Source organism: Diachasma alloeum, unplaced genomic scaffold (assembly GCF_001412515.2).
Source record: "Diachasma alloeum isolate Michigan unplaced genomic scaffold, Dall2.0 Dall_scaffold_00648, whole genome shotgun sequence".
NCBI lineage: Eukaryota > Metazoa > Arthropoda > Insecta > Hymenoptera > Braconidae > Diachasma > Diachasma alloeum.
In genome coordinates, this window is record NW_021680780.1 from 397,930 (window position 1) to 415,858 (window position 17,929).

Consider the following 17,929-nt stretch of genomic DNA (forward strand, 5'->3'; position numbering starts at 1 on the left):
GTATTATGAAATTGGCGGGTGTTAATGGACACGGGTGAATCATCAATATCTCATTTCATTTTCCAAACTCTCTTTATTAAAAACCGGAAATGTCCCAATGGCGGATCACGACGACCAGCCAAATTTCGAAAATGCCGTGGTTTACGAAATCGTGGCAACGCTTTGTAACTTTTCTACTTGTCTACTTTCATTATATCACTCTCTTTTCCTCATTAGAATTTTCAGCTGTGCGGGACACCTCGAAATTCAACAAAAACATGACGATTTAATTGTCACTCAAGCGATTAAAAAATTGCAGAAGGAAGTTCAAAGTTGCGGTCGTTAATGGAAACTTTTGTAAACTTATTTGCCATGATTCACAGCCTCAGCAGTGANAGAAGTGTCGCTGCAATGGATACTCGACGCTGCTGGCCACCAGAAAGATTCTTCACGAAACGATTCTCGTTGGGTAGCTCCAGAAGCTGTGGACAATCATTTCAATTTTTTTGCAAACCCTCTCAATGTGAAAAGCATGAGAAATGAGGGGAATGTGGGAGAGAGATCTTGAATGAATAAACACATGAAAAAATTCAATAGAAAACCCAGCGAATTCGCTAGCAAATTCTATTAGAATTCTATTGAAAAATTCTATTTGTTTTTCGCGCTGATTCAATTGGATATTCCATAAGAAAGTCAATATTTCGGATTTCTGTTCAGAATTTTCTCTTGAGATTTGTTCTATAAGAATGCTTGGGCATCAATTTTCCAAGTTTCTTCCACTCGGATTCTGTAATGCAAAATAAACCAAAATCCAGTGGAAAAAACTTGGAAAATTGGTGCCCAATAATTTCTAACAGAAAAAATCTCAGAAAAATTCCAACAGAAATTTGAAATCTATTGACTTTTTCTAGCGAGAATTTTGTTGCGAATTCGCTAAGTTTTCTATTGAATAAATTGTTGGGGATGTACCTGAAGCAGAAATTCAAGTTTCTCGTCAACCTGGACGGTGCTCATGCCGGCGATCCAACCGAAATAGATAAATGTCTCGCGAATAGTGAATTCGCCGTAGAGTGCAAGCTCTTGAGGCATGTAACCAACTCGGGGGCCGGGCACACCGGAGCCTTTGGAGCCGGGCTTTCCACCCAGAACCCATATTTCACCGGAGTTTAAACGACGTCTTCCGACTATGCAAGATAGAAGAGTCGTTTTTCCACAACCACTTGCTCCCAGGAGACCGTATCTATCATAGGAAGAAATTACCGTTGCCAGGAAATGAGTAGCGAAGCGGTAAAATTGAACAAAAAAACAATAAATATATTCATTTATCTATTTTTAAATTTTTTTTCAAGATAAATAATGATAGCTATTTTTTCCTTTTTTTATTCCTTTGAATACCCGTCTCGCAGGAATGTCTCTATGACAGGGGGGATACGAAAATTCTTAATATTTGAAGATGTCATTACAATTAATTTAAGCGCTAGCTGAATTTTTATCTCAACTTTGATATTTGGTTGTTTCTTAGATTAAATTATTTTGTCTTGGGGAGAGAACGAGCGCCTCTCAATTTACCCATTTTAAGTAAATAAATAATTTTTATTTAATTTATTTATTTAATTTTATTTAATAAATTAATATTTTTATCCAGTAGTATAGATAAGACGATTGTCTAGATCTCCTGAAGCATGAAATTATCTCGATAACGAGTGGTTCCGGGGAAAAGGTCAGAACCCATTCTGTTTGAAATTTTCTCAGCTACGAGAAAGGTCATCCGAGTGTTTTCTCCCAGAACCACTCGTTCCCGAGATTAAATCACGATTGAAAATAATTTAGTAATAGTTGTTGTCGACGGTCGTTTAGTAATGGAGTCATTGGGGTGTCACTTACATAGCACCCTTTGGCACAGTCATATTGAGACCGTCGAGAATAATATTCGGATTATTTTTCCCTCCATATTTTTTGAACGCCCTTCTAACACACACAGCCTGCCGTCTCCTAGTGTCCACGGTAGACGCTTGCGTCTGGAACTGTGCCCTTCTCGCTTTCAACTCTATCGAGGCCCCTGGTAACGAGCCCACCTGACTTCCCGGCTCCATGTTCACCTAATTAGGAATTTAACATCATTAATCACTCGCAGAGCACATTTTTTAATTAAAGAATAGGCTGGGTTTGAATCAGTTCTCGAATGATGAACATTCCTGATAATTTATAAACAACTCCTTCGATTTTGTAATCCGATAAGAGTGAAAACTCCGGGTAATTTTGCCCTTAATTAAAACAAATAATTAGAACAAATACACGGTAATTAAATTTAAAAACCTACAGGGATGAAACAGATTGGGTTTTTTCGCGCGTTGAGAGGCAATTTTCTTGACCTTTCCTCTGGTTAAGGTGTAACGGAAGCGGTCGCAAAAGTTTGTTTTTCTCAACCCATTTGTCTACGATTGTATCCAATATAAATGGCTGAAAGTTGCCCCTCCGGTACCCATCCATCCCCCCAGGTCCTAAGATCTCCTCTAAAAATACCTGACGACCTGAAACTAGCTCAGCCCACTCGCGAATTCGTCGCTCCCACTCTCAACCAACAACCTAAACATGCAAAAACCTCTCGACAAATTGTCCCCCTATTCTAATGCCTTCGATCATCCCCCCTCCCAATTCTCATTTTTGTCTCGTTACACTTGGTCAAGAGTGATATAACACATCAGGCTCTCACCGCATGCTGGACCGATCACGGACGCGAGCGACCGGATAATTTCAGGAGAAATCAATGCCTTCTTTTTTTCATTCTTTAACTTTATTTTCTCCTTCTCTTTCACTTTCAAAGAATCTCATGAATGCTAATAAACGACATAACACCGGCGAGCCCGGTATTATGAAATTGGCGGGTGTTAATGGACACGGGTGAATCATCAATATCTCATTTCATTTTCCAAACTCTCTTTATTAAAAACCGGAAATGTCCCAATGGCGGATCACGACGACCAGCCAAATTTCGAAAATGCCGTGGTTTACGAAATCGTGGCAACGCTTTGTAACTTTTCTACTTGTCTACTTTCATTATATCACTCTCTTTTCCTCATTAGAATTTTCAGCTGTGCGGGACACCTCGAAATTCAACAAAAACATGACGATTTAATTGTCACTCAAGCGATTAAAAAATTGCAGAAGGAAGTTCAAAGTTGCGGTCGTTAATGGAAACTTTTGTAAACTTATTTGCCATGATTCACAGCCTCAGCAGTGATATTTCCCGCGTAATCATTTTTTTTTTTCAGCATTGAATCGACATCTTAATAGCTTCGGCACCCTGAGAAATGACGCGTTTAAAACGAATAAAACTTTTTATTGGGGATTTTTTTCTGTTGCTTCGGCAGTATTTCTCTTTTGTATTCATTTTTATTATTATATATTTTTCTATTAGATGGCTGTTTCAATCAGAATGTTTTCATTATGTGAAATGAATAATTTATTCACTCGAAAGAGATCCTCATGAGAATTAATTGAACGATTGATGACATGTTAATAAATTCGTTCTCTTCGTCGCCGGAACACTGTTTGTATTGAAAAAGATTGATTTATTTTATGGGAATAAAAATGAAGAGACGTAAAACGGAGCTTTTTAGATGAGACAATTTATCAGGCACGAGAATTCTGTTAGTTTTTGGCCGATGCTGCGGAAGAATTCCGCAGCTCTGTTTTTTTCAAATGTTCAATAGAAAGAATTTTCTAGAAAAATAAAAAAAACAAAATTCATTTGAATTTTTAATTTTTGTTTCAACTTTTTCTACTGGTATATTTTCTATAGAAATTCCTCGACCTGAATTTTCCACGTTTTTCCACTCTTTTCTTCTTCCCTTTTCATGATAAAAATCAACCAAAATAATTCGAAAATTCATATCGAGAAATTCTCACAGAAAACGTTTGAATAGAAAAAGATGTGCCGAAAAATCGAATTCTATTGATTTTTTCAACAGAATATTTTCCATTGATAGTTTCTATTGAAAAAAATGCGCAGATAAGGTGCGAAATTTTCCAGCGAAATCGACCGAAAATGCCCAGAAAATTCCACAGAATTTTGTTGTACGTGATTCAATGCAAGTAAAGTTCATTCATTCCTGATAAACCATTTCTCTGGGTGTGTGATAAAGGTCAAAACTGTTGTCCATTATTCACCGGGGAATCTCCACTATAATTAAACCCACAAGGTGTGTCAATATGTCACATTCACTCGTATCATCGGCTTTATTTACTTGTAATCACAAATATACCGAAACTGTTATACCACTTTGCACGTGTGCACAAGAAACTCATCGGAATGAATGAGACAAACAGCAGGAATTACCGAGGTAGCCGCTTGTGTAAAATTTGGTCCCACAAATACTTGTTTGTTTATTCAGAGGGAATGGGTAATCGTCAACTTTGGATGATGAATACTTCCAGGTGGAACTGGAGAGCGGCTGGTTGATCGTGACGAAGCCACCGGCGAACTGGCTCATGCCATGAGCAGCGAGTCCTCGGTTGCCCATGTGTACACACAGAAAGGAGGAATCAAAATTCTTGTGCAACGAACATATTGACACACACCGACAGAGAAATGCGGGGAAAAAGGAGAATTGCCACCACTTGGCTTTTTTATCCTCGGCCAGAAGTCCGAGTCTTCCGAGGATTCACCAGGGCCATTGAAGCGCGGGTGCTTAGGTGGGAGGGTCTCTGGACCCTGAACCATGATCTTCTGAGGAGGCTGACGATTCAGCTGGACATCGTATTTATAGACTTGTGAATTTTGCAGCCTGGCATTCGTTAGAGATGCGCTGAATCTTGCGGAGAGACAAGTTTCTAGATTGTTAGAGAAAATTCCACAGTTTTTTCATTGATTCAAAGGGATGGAATGCATCTGTTGGCTTTTTACATTTTTTTTGCGGTAAATTATCTAAATCTGTGGTTTAGTCCTTCAGGCCTCAGTTTTGTAGGAATTTCTTAGGGGCGAGAGAGTAATCTTTATTTGGGGAAAAGAACACGTATGAAAAAATTCAATAGAAAAGGTAGTGAATTCGCTAGAAAATTCTATTGAGAATTCTCGTTAAAATTCTATCCGTTTTTTGCGCAGATCCTATTAGATATTTGATCGAAAAAGTCAATAGATTTCGATTTTTCTGATTGATTTTTTCTATTGAATTTTTTCGTACGTGAAAGTATGGAATTAACATTCAAATTAAAAATTCAAGGAATGGAATCATGAAATTCCAAATTTTACTGAAAATTAAAAAACGAGAATTTTTTATTTTATCACTCGAATTTTCAATCTAAACATGAACATTGAATACCAAATTCTGTGAATTTATTATTAATCGAAAGATCAAGGATACATTCACTTGAATTTTCGTGACATCCATAAATTTTCATAGAAAAAATGAACTGAAATTGACAATTTCCATCGATTTTTCCACACGAAAAATTCCAGACCATATTCTCCGGAATTTTTCCAATTAGCATGGAATACTGGCCAGAAATTGACAAATCGACGCCCCAATTTCACGATAAAATCAACGAAAACTGTCGAATCGTATTGTCTCACCCTCCCCCGAGACAATTTCATCACGACATCTGCAGTGACTTGAATGCTCACTCCGAAGAGCTCCGGTGCTTGAAAATTTTCCACCCATTAAACGTATGGCCTGGGTTCACTGTGACATGGCGTGATTCATCAGGTTTTAACGATATTACTTTCACTCGATGCTGCAGAGTGAATCAGATTTTTCGTTTCAATGAGACGAATTCTCTCGTCCAAGAAGTCATGTCCCACCATTACCACGCACTCGTCACGACAGCAATTCCCTGCATGAAGTAGTCGACGGTCATCCCATTAATTTTGATACTGACCTTGGTCTCAAACATTGTTACCAGACCTCATATTTTAGTGCACGGAGAAGAAAAATATGTGCTCATTCTGATAAATTTTTCCATTGGTCAGACAAAAAGTTATTACTCCCAGAAATTTTCTATTCATTTTAATCAGAATTTTTCAATTATAGGAAATGAATGAATAATTTATTTCAAAGAAATCCTCTATTAGAATTAAATAATATTAATTTTTCGATTAAAAATTCAAGTAGGAAGGAATTCTGGTGTTTCTGCTGGGCAAAAAATAAGAATTTCATTGAATTTTCGGCGAAATTTGACTTTCACTGCTTGAAATTAATAGTGAAGCGGTAAAACAGTCCAAGTCGATTTTGACTGTTGACCGGTTTTCACTGAATATCTCGAAATCTGAAGGAGATAGTAAAATTTTTGACAAGACCCTTTTTGTAGCCCTCGATTCGCCCCACAAAAAATGTCATTACAAAAGTTTCGTTATCTCCCTTAAATTCGGGGATATTTCTCAGTAAAGTAAAGAATTTCCTTTGAAATTTGAAATTCCCTGACGTTTCTCGATCCCATTCAATGTCAGTCTCCCCAAAAGTCCAAATTAACTCTATCTGCACAATCTCCTCTCATTACAAGCCTTGAAAAAAACTTGAGAATGAAAAGAAAAAATTAATTCAAATTCTCTTCCCCCATGACGCACATGTTTACTCACCTGCAAAGGGGAAGTGTTAGTCAGGTGTTAGAACAAATACCGTGTCGTGAATCCTGACTTTGGACCTGACTCAAGGATGCTGGCCCCTGATAGTGCAGTTGGCCTCGCTTATTAACGCGTTATGCAAGCCGTTGATATTTGCCAGGACTCGTTGTGGGCGCTTCCTCTCCTCGCGCATGCAAATGACCAGTCGAGTGAACGTATTTTGGCGGATGAATGACTGATGTTTTTCGTCCAAAGTTAATGACCTTGAATCACATTAACGCGAATCGAGGGAATTCAACGAGAGGAAAAGAACCGAGAGGGAACAAACGTTAGGCGAACACAATGGAGGAGTCCAAAGTGTACGGACTGCGTAGAAGAAATGCTTTTATTTTCTGTTTCCAGTTGCCAGGAGGACAAAAAACATGCTCGCCTTGAGAAACGATGTACGGTCAACGTATTTTTGCATCTGTTTTTCATCGTTTTTTTCGCGAAAATGTAATTATTCTTACGAAGAGAATGTAATTACTCTTCCGGAGACAATGCAATTACGATTCATTATTTTCATTCTGTTGAATGTTGATTTTTTTTTCACCACCTGAATTTCGGTGTGAACTGAGAGGAGATGAGGGGGCAAAATGGATTCTAGAATTTTTTTCAAATGAAAGCTTATTCCACTGGTGATAGAATGGAAGAGTTTTTTTTCTTGAAGAATACGCTTTTTTCTCTTTGAAATGAGCCCAGACTATGCTCTATTGATCGATTTATTTCTGGTTTTTTTATTGTTCACAGTGCGCAAATCTACAAGATTTATTTACATTCTCTAATGTTTGAATAACTTAATCTAAATATTTACACTTCTTACAATCATTGATTTATTTCTGCTACATTGCTCAACTTACATTCATTCCAATGAAAACCTCTATTCCATGATATAATATTCATTTTTTAACTGAAAATGCAATTAAAATATGGAATTCTCGTCGCTCTGATTTTAAAAAATTGAGAATTTCATTGAATTTTCAGTGGAATTTCAAATTTGTTCTATTTGCATATTAAATAATGAATTCAAAATTCATGTTATCAAGATGATTTCCTCTTATTATTCCTCTCTGGAATTTTATCTCAAGCTATCCTTTCAATGAAATGTTTTTCTGTTTTTTTATAATGGTTTTGCGACAATGTAATTGTCCTTCCAAAACATGCAAAGACAATTCAATTGCGCCTCATTATTTTCATTCTGTCGAATATTGAATTTTATTTTCGCGACCTGAATTTTATTGTGAAATGCTATTGTTGGGGCCGTCATTATGCTTGTCAGCGGGAATGTCCACACGGCACATAATGGGGAATTTTCGATATTATTTCAGTCAATTCAGTTCGAAGCGGATATTCGAGGAGGAATGGGAATTTCAACGGGCCTTTTCTTGGAACTGAGCCGAGCCCATCGGGGTAAATATTATTTCATTTCCGCGATGTGTAAGATTCAGCGGAGAGGATGAGGAGCGTGATAACATTGACACGTTTAGGTTCGCGCTTGCGAGAGAACAAGGTCGACTAGTGCCGTGGAGAGACAAGTTGTCTTGTTTATTGACGCCTTATCCGCCCTTCATTATTCAGTAGTTTTATTATTCACACTTGTTGGCTTTTTTGGGTCAATTATTTTCATACTATCGTGGGTTTTTCTCGCGCTTCTGTGTTGTCGAGAGTTAATTGATGTTTTGATGAGTCGGGGATATTGTTGTTTATTGAAACGTCGGTCGAGGTTGATAGAAATGATTATCATAATAAAGAAATGAAAATAGTAAAATCATTACAATAGCGTGATTTTATTATTTTAACTTCGCTGGTCTGAATTTGAATCTCGATATTGAACCGTTAGAAAACATTTTAGAAATCCGAAAAAATTAGAAAGTTGACCTTTGAAAGAAGATTGATAATGCAATTAAATAAAAAATTACAATTTTAAACAATTGCCGTCATTTTGTATAAATAATTCATAAACAATCCGTTTTCCACCGTAAAAATCATTTGTTCTGAATCGTAACAAATTTATTCACATTCAGAATTCCACCGGAAATCTATTCCATGCCTAAAAAAATCTGCTTTCCGAAAGTTTAAACAATTTCAATTATTCACTCCCACACAACGAATGGAATTTTAATGACGCTAAATATTCATGACATTTTCAAATTTTTCTCACGCAATTTAATTGACAAATTTGATGACTAAAAATGGTTGAATCGGTAGTGTAATCTGTACCAAACTGTCAACATAAAAAATTGAATCGGATTGCAATTCCGCGGTTGTCCAACAACCGATAAATCAGAAATTATCTCATCCCCTACTCAATAACCCCCCCGAAACCGCCTTACCAACAACCAGAAACAGTTGATAATACAGATCCCAAAGCCGCGCCCGGCAAATTTAAAAAAACTGCAGCAAACGCTCGATTAAATGTCCCCCATAATTCCACGACACCGCTTTTATTTACAAATTTTCGCAATAATTTAAGTTCTCACCTCTTGCCAAAGAGAAAAAAATTGCCAACTCAGAGCTCTCGAAAAGTCGGTCACGAGGTGGCTCAAGTGAGAGAGACAGACATCGAGAGAGAGGAGAGGGAGGCCTGAGAAATGGAAGAAATTCCAGCGCCCAGCGGCCGAAGAGGCATACGAATAAACATTGATGGTATAAAATTCAAGTAGGGAGGGAAAATGTTCAGCCAGACAAAATTACAAACCGAAACCTCATCGTCGTCCTCAAGCGACAGTCCAACACGCGATTCCCCCGAGCACGGGACTACTCGTCTGATCGATTACTAACGATTACCCCTTGAATTTACATACAATTTGTATTTAGTTACTATTAGCTACGGCTACCACTAATGAATTGAGAGCGCCTACTGCCGTCTGTCACTGCACGAAGAGTTTGCCAAATAAACTCAACAAGATAAAAAATCATTTGTGAACGGGAGGAAAATAATTCAGTGGTTCAAGAGGAAGTGCATTTTATTTACACTGGTGAGTAATTAAATTAATTTGGATGTAAATGGGCTATCGGGAGCAAGTCTGTTGTTACCTTGATCCATCATCCAGGCTGCGGTGTCCTTCGCCTTGACAGTGGGCCACTGGAGCCACGCGAATCCAACAATACCGTTATGGACTCGGTGAAACCTGCGGAAATTCCGCCGGCAAAATGCCATGTAAAAAATTTATTGTGCCCTGAAAATTGCCTTCTGCGTTGATAAATCTCGGGGAACGATTGGAGTGCTTCTGTTAATTTTGCAGAAAAGGAAGGACAAGATGAAATGGTCAATCTTGGAACAACAGAAATTCATGAAAGTGAAGTAATGACACACTTGCGGAAAGAATTCAGGAGAAACAATGTCATTAGCCGGGATATGCAATCATCATTCCTTCAATTTCTATCCACCATACACTCGATACTGAGGCACCCTCTGTTTACATGATTACTCCTCGTAGATTATCATTTTTTTTTTCGTCCATTCGCTTTCTAGCAATTTGTGAAAAATGTTTTGTTTTGACGCTAAGTCACGAGACAATAAATAGGCGAGTGTAGAAAGTAAAGAGAGGGGGTGGTGAATTGGACTAGCACATCGGGATGTAACAAAAAATGTGTACATGTGTGTACACACGCACAATGAATGGTTCAGTGTACTCGATCTACTTGCACTGGCCGTCATTTTCTGGCAGCGGCTGCTAGATTTTTCCGCGCAATTACACTTCCGGAGTAGCAGGCATTCGTGAGAGGTTGATTTTTTTTTCGTTGCAAGGAGCTGCTCGGGGAACAAAGTTTTCAGGGGAAAATTGACGGTTCAGGGACAATTTTCAGGACAATTTTTTACATGACGATTTTCAGGACGATTTTTTACTGGAAATTCTGTGAAATTTCAGTGGAACATATTCATTGACTGAAAGTGTCAGATGATACAAGTTTGATAATAAAAGCGTTATGAATTACATTGAGACCGAAATGTAAATTTCTTGCTGTTGAGAAATTCGAGGCTTTTTGCTTGAAATGAAAAAAATTTACTTTTTTTATTCTATGGACGATGAAATAAGTGAAACTACACTGTTAAGAATTTTGGACTGGAGTTTCAGGTACATTTGTTGGAAATTTCCGTGAAATGGCTGTTCGACTGAATTTCAAGGAATTTCACAATTTGATTGGAAAATTAAGAAAAAGTAAATGTTAGTTCAATTATTGTATAAAAATTGATAAAAATCAGGAAAATTGAGGTAAATAGACTCTTCAATCGAGTTCAAGTACAATTGTGCCTGATTTAACCGAAACGTACAGAGAATTCGAGACTTTCTGTCTAATTCAAAAAAAAAATCTCACAATAAGTGATTATTTTTACACTGATTTTCCATCATGAGTTCTGCAATTCACATATTCTCGCTGAAAGCGAGAAACTTCTTCCTGCAAAGACAAATTGAATTCATTTCCCCCAGCTTCTCACGTATCCGACCCCACAAATTCCGATTTTATTCAGCCTCTTGTTCATCTTGAGACTCTCAAGTGCAAAAAAAATACGAAATGTTTTGTTATTCAAGTCTCGCAGCGAGGCGTCATGGAAAATGCTGGGTTTAATGCAGCATTTGAAACCACAAGAACTGGAGGGAAACGAATAATCGAAGAGACTTACCCATCCATTTCAATTACAGATTCCAATGCGCGTCATTTCGACAAGTATTTTGATCTCTCGAACATTTGAGTTGTTTTTTTGCAATTTTAATGAGTCATTGAATTATTAATGAAATAGAAGGGGGCAGTTCTTCCCTTTGCGATGAACTTACACGGAGCTAAATCGATGAATTCATTGCTGATTCATGAACATTGAACAAATTTGTAAATTTCTTCAATTTTTTAACTTCATCTCATCTGATTCTTGAGAATAATAGGGAACTCGCATGATTTTTTTCAATTCTTCAATCTCTTTTTCAAGTTTCGGCCCTAAATGATTAATTCTTCATTCATAAACATTAGAAATATTAATCGTTTATATTTTAGTCCGGACGAGGCTAAAAAGGCGTCTGTAAGGTGTAATGTTTTTATATTGAGTTTTTTCGAGAAAAAATTAATCTCGTTTGTGATTAATTTCAGACGGTGTATCTCAAGCGTGGGACATTGCACGGGACAGAGCACGCGATTTAGATAAATGAATTTTAATTTTTCATAAATTTTACTCTACTCTAGAGACGCGAAAAATTTAAAGACAGATTTTTCGCGTCTCTAGAACAGTGAGGACTGAAATTTTACCGACGTATCCCCTTAAAAAATGTGTGAATAGTGTCCATTTTTCCCCACCTTCCCCAGTCGCCGGCCCTCGACATCAATAAAAATCGCTTCAAATCCGTAGGGAATCGATGACAAAAGGAATTTTTGAGGAGGGATTAGGTAGGGAGACGTGTGTACATCACTTTAGTCCTAACGGTAAACCTAATCCGGTCGGTCGAGAGCTCCTCGGCCACCGCGAGTCAGTCTCCAACTGTTCTAGCCCTAGTAACATGGTACCTTTACCATAATATTCAACAAAAAAAGAGAAATTGAAGTGGATTGCGCAGGTGAAGTGAAACGAGAGACTTGGGCTGAGATGAAGCACGACTGTGGTTCATGGCTTAAGGTGTTGAACGATGTTTCAGATTGAACTCTCGATTTGCGAGTGAGGGTGAAGGATGTCACCGCAGCCGGAAGCTATTGTTGTGAGAAATGCGCGAAAATCCCTCGGAGATGGATCCACTATTTTCGATGGGCTCAATATGACTGTACGGAGGGGCACAATGTGAGTGTAGATCAGAATAATTTGGGAAGAAAAGTTTGTGGTTTTTTTCTTTTATTAAGCATTAGAAACCTATTTACAACACTTGAAAATTTTTCTTCTCGAATTCCAATTTTTCAATGGCANGAGAATAATAGGGAACTCGCATGATTTTTTTCAATTCTTCAATCTCTTTTTCAAGTTTCGGCCCTAAATGATTAATTCTTCATTCATAAACATTAGAAATATTAATCGTTTATATTTTAGTCCGGACGAGGCTAAAAAGGCGTCTGTAAGGTGTAATGTTTTTATATTGAGTTTTTTCGAGAAAAAATTAATCTCGTTTGTGATTAATTTCAGACGGTGTATCTCAAGCGTGGGACATTGCACGGGACAGAGCACGCGATTTAGATAAATGAATTTTAATTTTTCATAAATTTTACTCTACTCTAGAGACGCGAAAAATTTAAAGACAGATTTTTCGCGTCTCTAGAACAGTGAGGACTGAAATTTTACCGACGTATCCCCTTAAAAAATGTGTGAATAGTGTCCATTTTTCCCCACCTTCCCCAGTCGCCGGCCCTCGACATCAATAAAAATCGCTTCAAATCCGTAGGGAATCGATGACAAAAGGAATTTTTGAGGAGGGATTAGGTAGGGAGACGTGTGTACATCACTTTAGTCCTAACGGTAAACCTAATCCGGTCGGTCGAGAGCTCCTCGGCCACCGCGAGTCAGTCTCCAACTGTTCTAGCCCTAGTAACATGGTACCTTTACCATAATATTCAGCAAAAAAAGAGAAATTGAAGTGGATTGCGCAGGTGAAGTGAAACGAGAGACTTGGGCTGAGATGAAGCACGACTGTGGTTCATGGCTTAAGGTGTTGAACGATGTTTCAGATTGAACTCTCGATTTGCGAGTGAGGGTGAAGGATGTCACCGCAGCCGGAAGCTATTGTTGTGAGAAATGCGCGAAAATCCCTCGGAGATGGATCCACTATTTTCGATGGGCTCAATATGACTGTACGGAGGGGCACAATGTGAGTGTAGATCAGAATAATTTGGGAAGAAAAGTTTGTGGTTTTTTTCTTTTATTAAGCATTAGAAACCTATTTACAACACTTGAAAATTTTTCTTCTCGAATTCCAATTTTTCAATGGCATTGAAATTTCAGATTTCACTGAAAATTCAATGTAATTTGACACTGAATATTCCTTTTTAGACTCGCGAAAATTGTTGCGACGAATATTTTCATGTTTGCTGTGGTGGAGGCCCAGATCATTGAAGCAGATCGGAAAATTCTTCAGTCAATAGCGAATCATTTGCAAACTAACTCGTTTGAGATTTTGCTGAATTATTTATTTCCCAATGAAGGATCATCGTAATATTAAATATTTAATAACAGCTACAAACGCGCTATTTTGCGAATTCTTCATTCACGTGTGACCTTCCAATGATCTTCAATTTTAATTCTTTACTTCGCACTTTTTCCTTGACTTCGCACAAAAATTCCCGGAGTCGAGTGATTTTCTTCTTATTTTTTATTCGTATTATAACAGATTTTTAGGCTCAAGGAAATTCTTGTGACAAATATTTCCACATAAATTTTCCATTCATGATCGATTTGTCAATTAGTTTGAATTTTTGAAAGGGTGTCAAATAATGGAATAACAAATAATTTCACTGAGGTCATTTCAAAGTTTGTTTGGTTTAATGCAGCGATATCTGATGTTTTCTTAATTCGATTGAATGTTTACGAGAATGTTGTAAGGTTCACAATCAATAAGTCCTTCAAAAATGAATGAATCATTAAATCTCCTTTGTTTTATCTACTGAATAATTCAGTGTATTGAAGCTTCGAAGACAACAGACTATTACTGAAGTTGAAGACATTTTTAAAACCGCTTGAGATGTAAATCGAACTATAACAAGTTCTTATCATTAATTAATTTGACTTCAATGCACTATTGTTCATATTCTAGAGTTCATTCAGGCCTTCATTGAATCGATCGATTATCACCAATTACATCATCATGAATCGATCCCGATTCAAGTAAACTTTTAGACGAATTCGAACTAATTTTGCAATTGCTCCAGGAATTATCTTGATTTCATTAAAAATTCCAGACTCAAATTGACAAAATTATGACAATAGTTGTGAATTGAGCAGTTCAAATAAAAGTTATAAACAAACCAACACTTATGAGAACATTTAATACAAAAACCTGAGGAGGACCCCGCAAAGGGGGTCGAAATATTGGGCTCAATCCAAATAACTGGATCAACTTTTATCATTCAGACATAATAGATTCCTCCACTTCGAACCATCTAATGACCGCAGAGGCCAAAAACTGCAAAACAAATGAATTTTTTCATACGTGAAGAGTCGATGTGAAACAGTAATAGTACCATCAAGAAACAAAAGTATTCTATTCTCAGCCGAGCCCTAGGTTTTTCTACTAAATGTCCTTCAAACCTGAAAAATGAACTGAATCGACTTGAATTCCAGATACGGATTATTAGGAGCAAGTGGTTGTGGCAAGACAACCCTCCTCTCCTGCATCGTGGGGATCCGAAAATTGGACAGCGGTGAGGTATGGGTGTTGGGTGGTCACCCAGGAAGTAAATCCTCATCAATACCAGGTCCCCAAGTGGGCTATATGCCCCAGGAGATATCCCTCGTCCAAGAGTTCACAGTTATCGGTGCGCTCTACTACTTCGGCCGAATAAACGGTCTCGAAGACGACGCCATAAAATCCCGCTACACCTTCCTCTCCGATTTACTGCAGCTCCCCCCAAAGAACCATTTAATCAAGCACATGAGTGGTGGCCAACAGCGAAGGGTATCGTTTGCCTGTGCCCTGGTGCACGATCCAGAGCTCCTGATTCTCGACGAGCCGACAGTGGGGCTCGACCCACTGCTGCGCGAGAACATCTGGAATTTCCTCGTCAACTTGGCGAGAACGGGTGGTACAACGATAATCATCACGACTCACTACATAGAGGAGGCTAAGGAAGCCAACAAAATCGGTCTTCTCAGGTGTGGAAAGCTCCTCGCCGAGGCATCGCCTGGCAAACTCCTCGCGCGATGCAACTGCGACTCTCTGGAGGAGGCGTTCCTGCTTCTGAGTCAAAAGCAAAACGACGCACAGGTGTATCGGCAGAACAGCCTGGTCGACACTGAACTCCAGGAGATCCGAAACGACAGACATCCCGACCAAGGCCTCAACCTATCGAGCAGAGACTACCTTGACAAGGTGTCAGCCCCGAGGAGAGCCCCCTTCAAGCTCAAAAGAATGAGAAATCGCAAGTTCCAGGCACTGATGGTGAAGAATTGCCTTCAGTTCCTGCGCCATCCCGGGGGAATTCTCTTCGCCTTCATCTTTCCACTGATCCAAGTCAACTTGTTCTTCAACGCCATCGGCCAGGATCCGAAGGATCTCCTGCTGGCAGTGGTCAACGACGAGGCTGGCGACTGCGCAGGGGGAAACTACCTGGGAGCTGTGATCTACGACGAGGACGAGGACGTCTGTGACTACGTAGACCTCAGCTGTCGCTTCCTAAGCGGCTTTCAATCGGCAATCGGAAGGAGTGAATTCTACGACGACCAGAAGGACGCGAGGGACGCTGTGAGGTTCGGACATGCAGTGGGTCTTCTGCACTTCGATAAGAACTTTTCCAAGAGCTTGCAAGCGCGGCGGGATCGTTTGGACGTTGATTCCAACTCCAGTGGGTGGATAGAGGTCTCTCTGGACATGGGGGACCGACAGATAGGATTGTACATGAAGAAGACTTTGTTCCAAAGGTTCTTCGACGTTTACGAGGACATCGTGAGGGAGTGCGGCATCCCGAAACGCTTCGCTGATATCCCTCTCAAGTTCGAAGACCCTGTCTTTGGGAGAATGGATCAGAAGTTCTCGACGTTCATGGCTCCCACTTTCCTTTTGACTGTCATATTCTTCCTGTCGACTGCTGTATCGTCCTCGGTGATCATATCGGATCGCCACGAGGGAATTTGGAACAGGAGTTTGGTGCAGGGCGTCACCACGGCCGAGATATTGACCGCTCACCTGATCACCCAGTTTATGATCATCATCATTCAGGTGTCTGTGACAATGGTCATAAGCTTCTTGCAGTACAACCTCGAGTGCAGTGGCTCGATGGTTACTGTCGTCTTCATGATACTTTTCATGGGCGTCTGCGGTATGTGCTACGGGTTCCTGGTGTCTGTGTTGTGCGCATCACACACCATGGCGAACTACATAACCACTGGCAGTTTTTACCCCGTGATCTTGCTGTGCGGCTGTATCTGGCCGGTCGAGGGAATGCCCACTGTCCTACGATGGCTCAGTCTAGCCCTACCAACTACAGTACCTGGAATTGCACTGAGGAATGTTCTGGATAAGGGCTACAGACTCAATGACGTTCAAGTCTTTCAAGGCTTTCTCGTCATCTTCGGGTGGACAACTGTCCTAGTTCTACTGTGCTTCCTTGGCCTCAGGGCCAAAAGCTCCTGAGTGCTCATATAAGCTGGACAGAATGGGGAACTTGCATGAAGCTCAATTCTTTCTAATTCCCCTATTCACGCGGTCCTCGTTAGCTAACATATAAATAGCTAAACGACGAAAATTATGGAGAAATATTGTCTAGATGTTTTATGATAATTAATTGAAGATCAGTCGTTTTCGAGGCCAATTTTTCGGTCATGACGTCACAAAGACGGTCAGGTAACGCGCGATTGGTCGGATAACAAGAGAGTGGGGAGTTGTCGTCCTCCATTGGCCAAGGCGCAGCGCAAGATTGAGTTAGGTCGGCTCGAGCCACTCTGTGATTGGCCCAGCGCTCAATCGTCTGTGTGACGTCATTAGCGATTTTAAAGAATTTGAAATCTTCAAATTTTAACAATTAATTATTAATTAATGAGCAATATTTCAAACTTGGTGAATGATAAATGAGTTATTGAGGTCCCAAACTTTGAGACCAGAAAATTGAAAAAAATTCATGCCAGTTCCCTATTGTAGGGAATACAATTATCTGGAACATCGGGTTTGTAGTTGATTTTATTTAATTTAGGATTTTTCGTTGAATGAAAATCGTGGAATATTATTTTATCTAGTCAAGCCCCCGGAGATGGGAATTTGCCTCATAATTGATACATTTGTATAATAGAGCAAAATGATTTTTACTAATTGTTGGTTCAAATTAAATTTTATTTTTTATTGGTAGATTTGAAGTAGTTATACGATGTAAATAAATATTTATGTGATATACATCTTTAGTTTAACTCATTAAATGTCTCTCTTTCGTAATTTATTTATACATTTCTTTTTATATTACACATCTTTATGATTTTATTGCTACTTAGACTCACATGAAAACTATAAACGTTGACAGAGACTTTGTAAGATCTTCATAAGTACCTTTTAGTTGCTATCGTCAAGCAATTTCGTTGGCGGAGAAAAAAGTTTTCGAAAAAGTGCCGTGAAAATGACGTTTTAATCCATTAAATATCAAGAGCTCGAGGGGAAAAATTATCAACATTATCAACTTGTCATTTTTCCCGTGTTTTATCACGCAATTTTTTCCGAAGTTTTTTCTCCGCATTTGACGCTG

General features: G+C 38.9%; 2 protein-coding genes across 3 annotated transcripts; one reads left to right on the plus strand and one right to left on the minus strand.

Annotated features, from left to right (window-relative positions):
- Positions 1 to 356: 356 nt before the first annotated feature.
- Positions 357 to 4,509, minus strand: LOC107043868 (ABC transporter G family member 23). Its single transcript, XM_029126528.1, has 4 exons — positions 4,319 to 4,509; positions 1,864 to 2,078; positions 949 to 1,219; positions 357 to 461 (listed from the first exon to the last, which is right to left on the minus strand). The coding sequence occupies exons 2-4, from the start codon at positions 2,070 to 2,072 to the stop codon at positions 357 to 359; spliced, it is 585 nt and encodes a 194-aa protein (XP_028982361.1). The 5' UTR covers positions 2,073 to 2,078; positions 4,319 to 4,509.
- Positions 4,510 to 9,214: 4,705 nt separating this feature from the next.
- On the plus strand, positions 9,215 to 17,604 carry LOC107043890 (ABC transporter G family member 20). 2 transcript variants are annotated; one of them, XM_015265566.2, is made up of 3 exons: positions 9,215 to 9,555; positions 12,202 to 12,341; positions 14,826 to 17,604. In XM_015265566.2, the coding sequence occupies exons 2-3, from the start codon at positions 12,235 to 12,237 to the stop codon at positions 16,831 to 16,833; spliced, it is 2,115 nt and encodes a 704-aa protein (XP_015121052.1). In that variant the 5' UTR covers positions 9,215 to 9,555; positions 12,202 to 12,234; the 3' UTR covers positions 16,834 to 17,604. The 2 variants fall into 2 exon arrangements, with proteins under 2 accessions (XP_015121052.1, XP_015121050.1); XM_015265564.2 differs by lacking the exons at positions 9,215 to 9,555; positions 12,202 to 12,341 and adding exons at positions 12,940 to 13,138; positions 13,217 to 13,356.
- Positions 17,605 to 17,929: the final 325 nt, after the last annotated feature.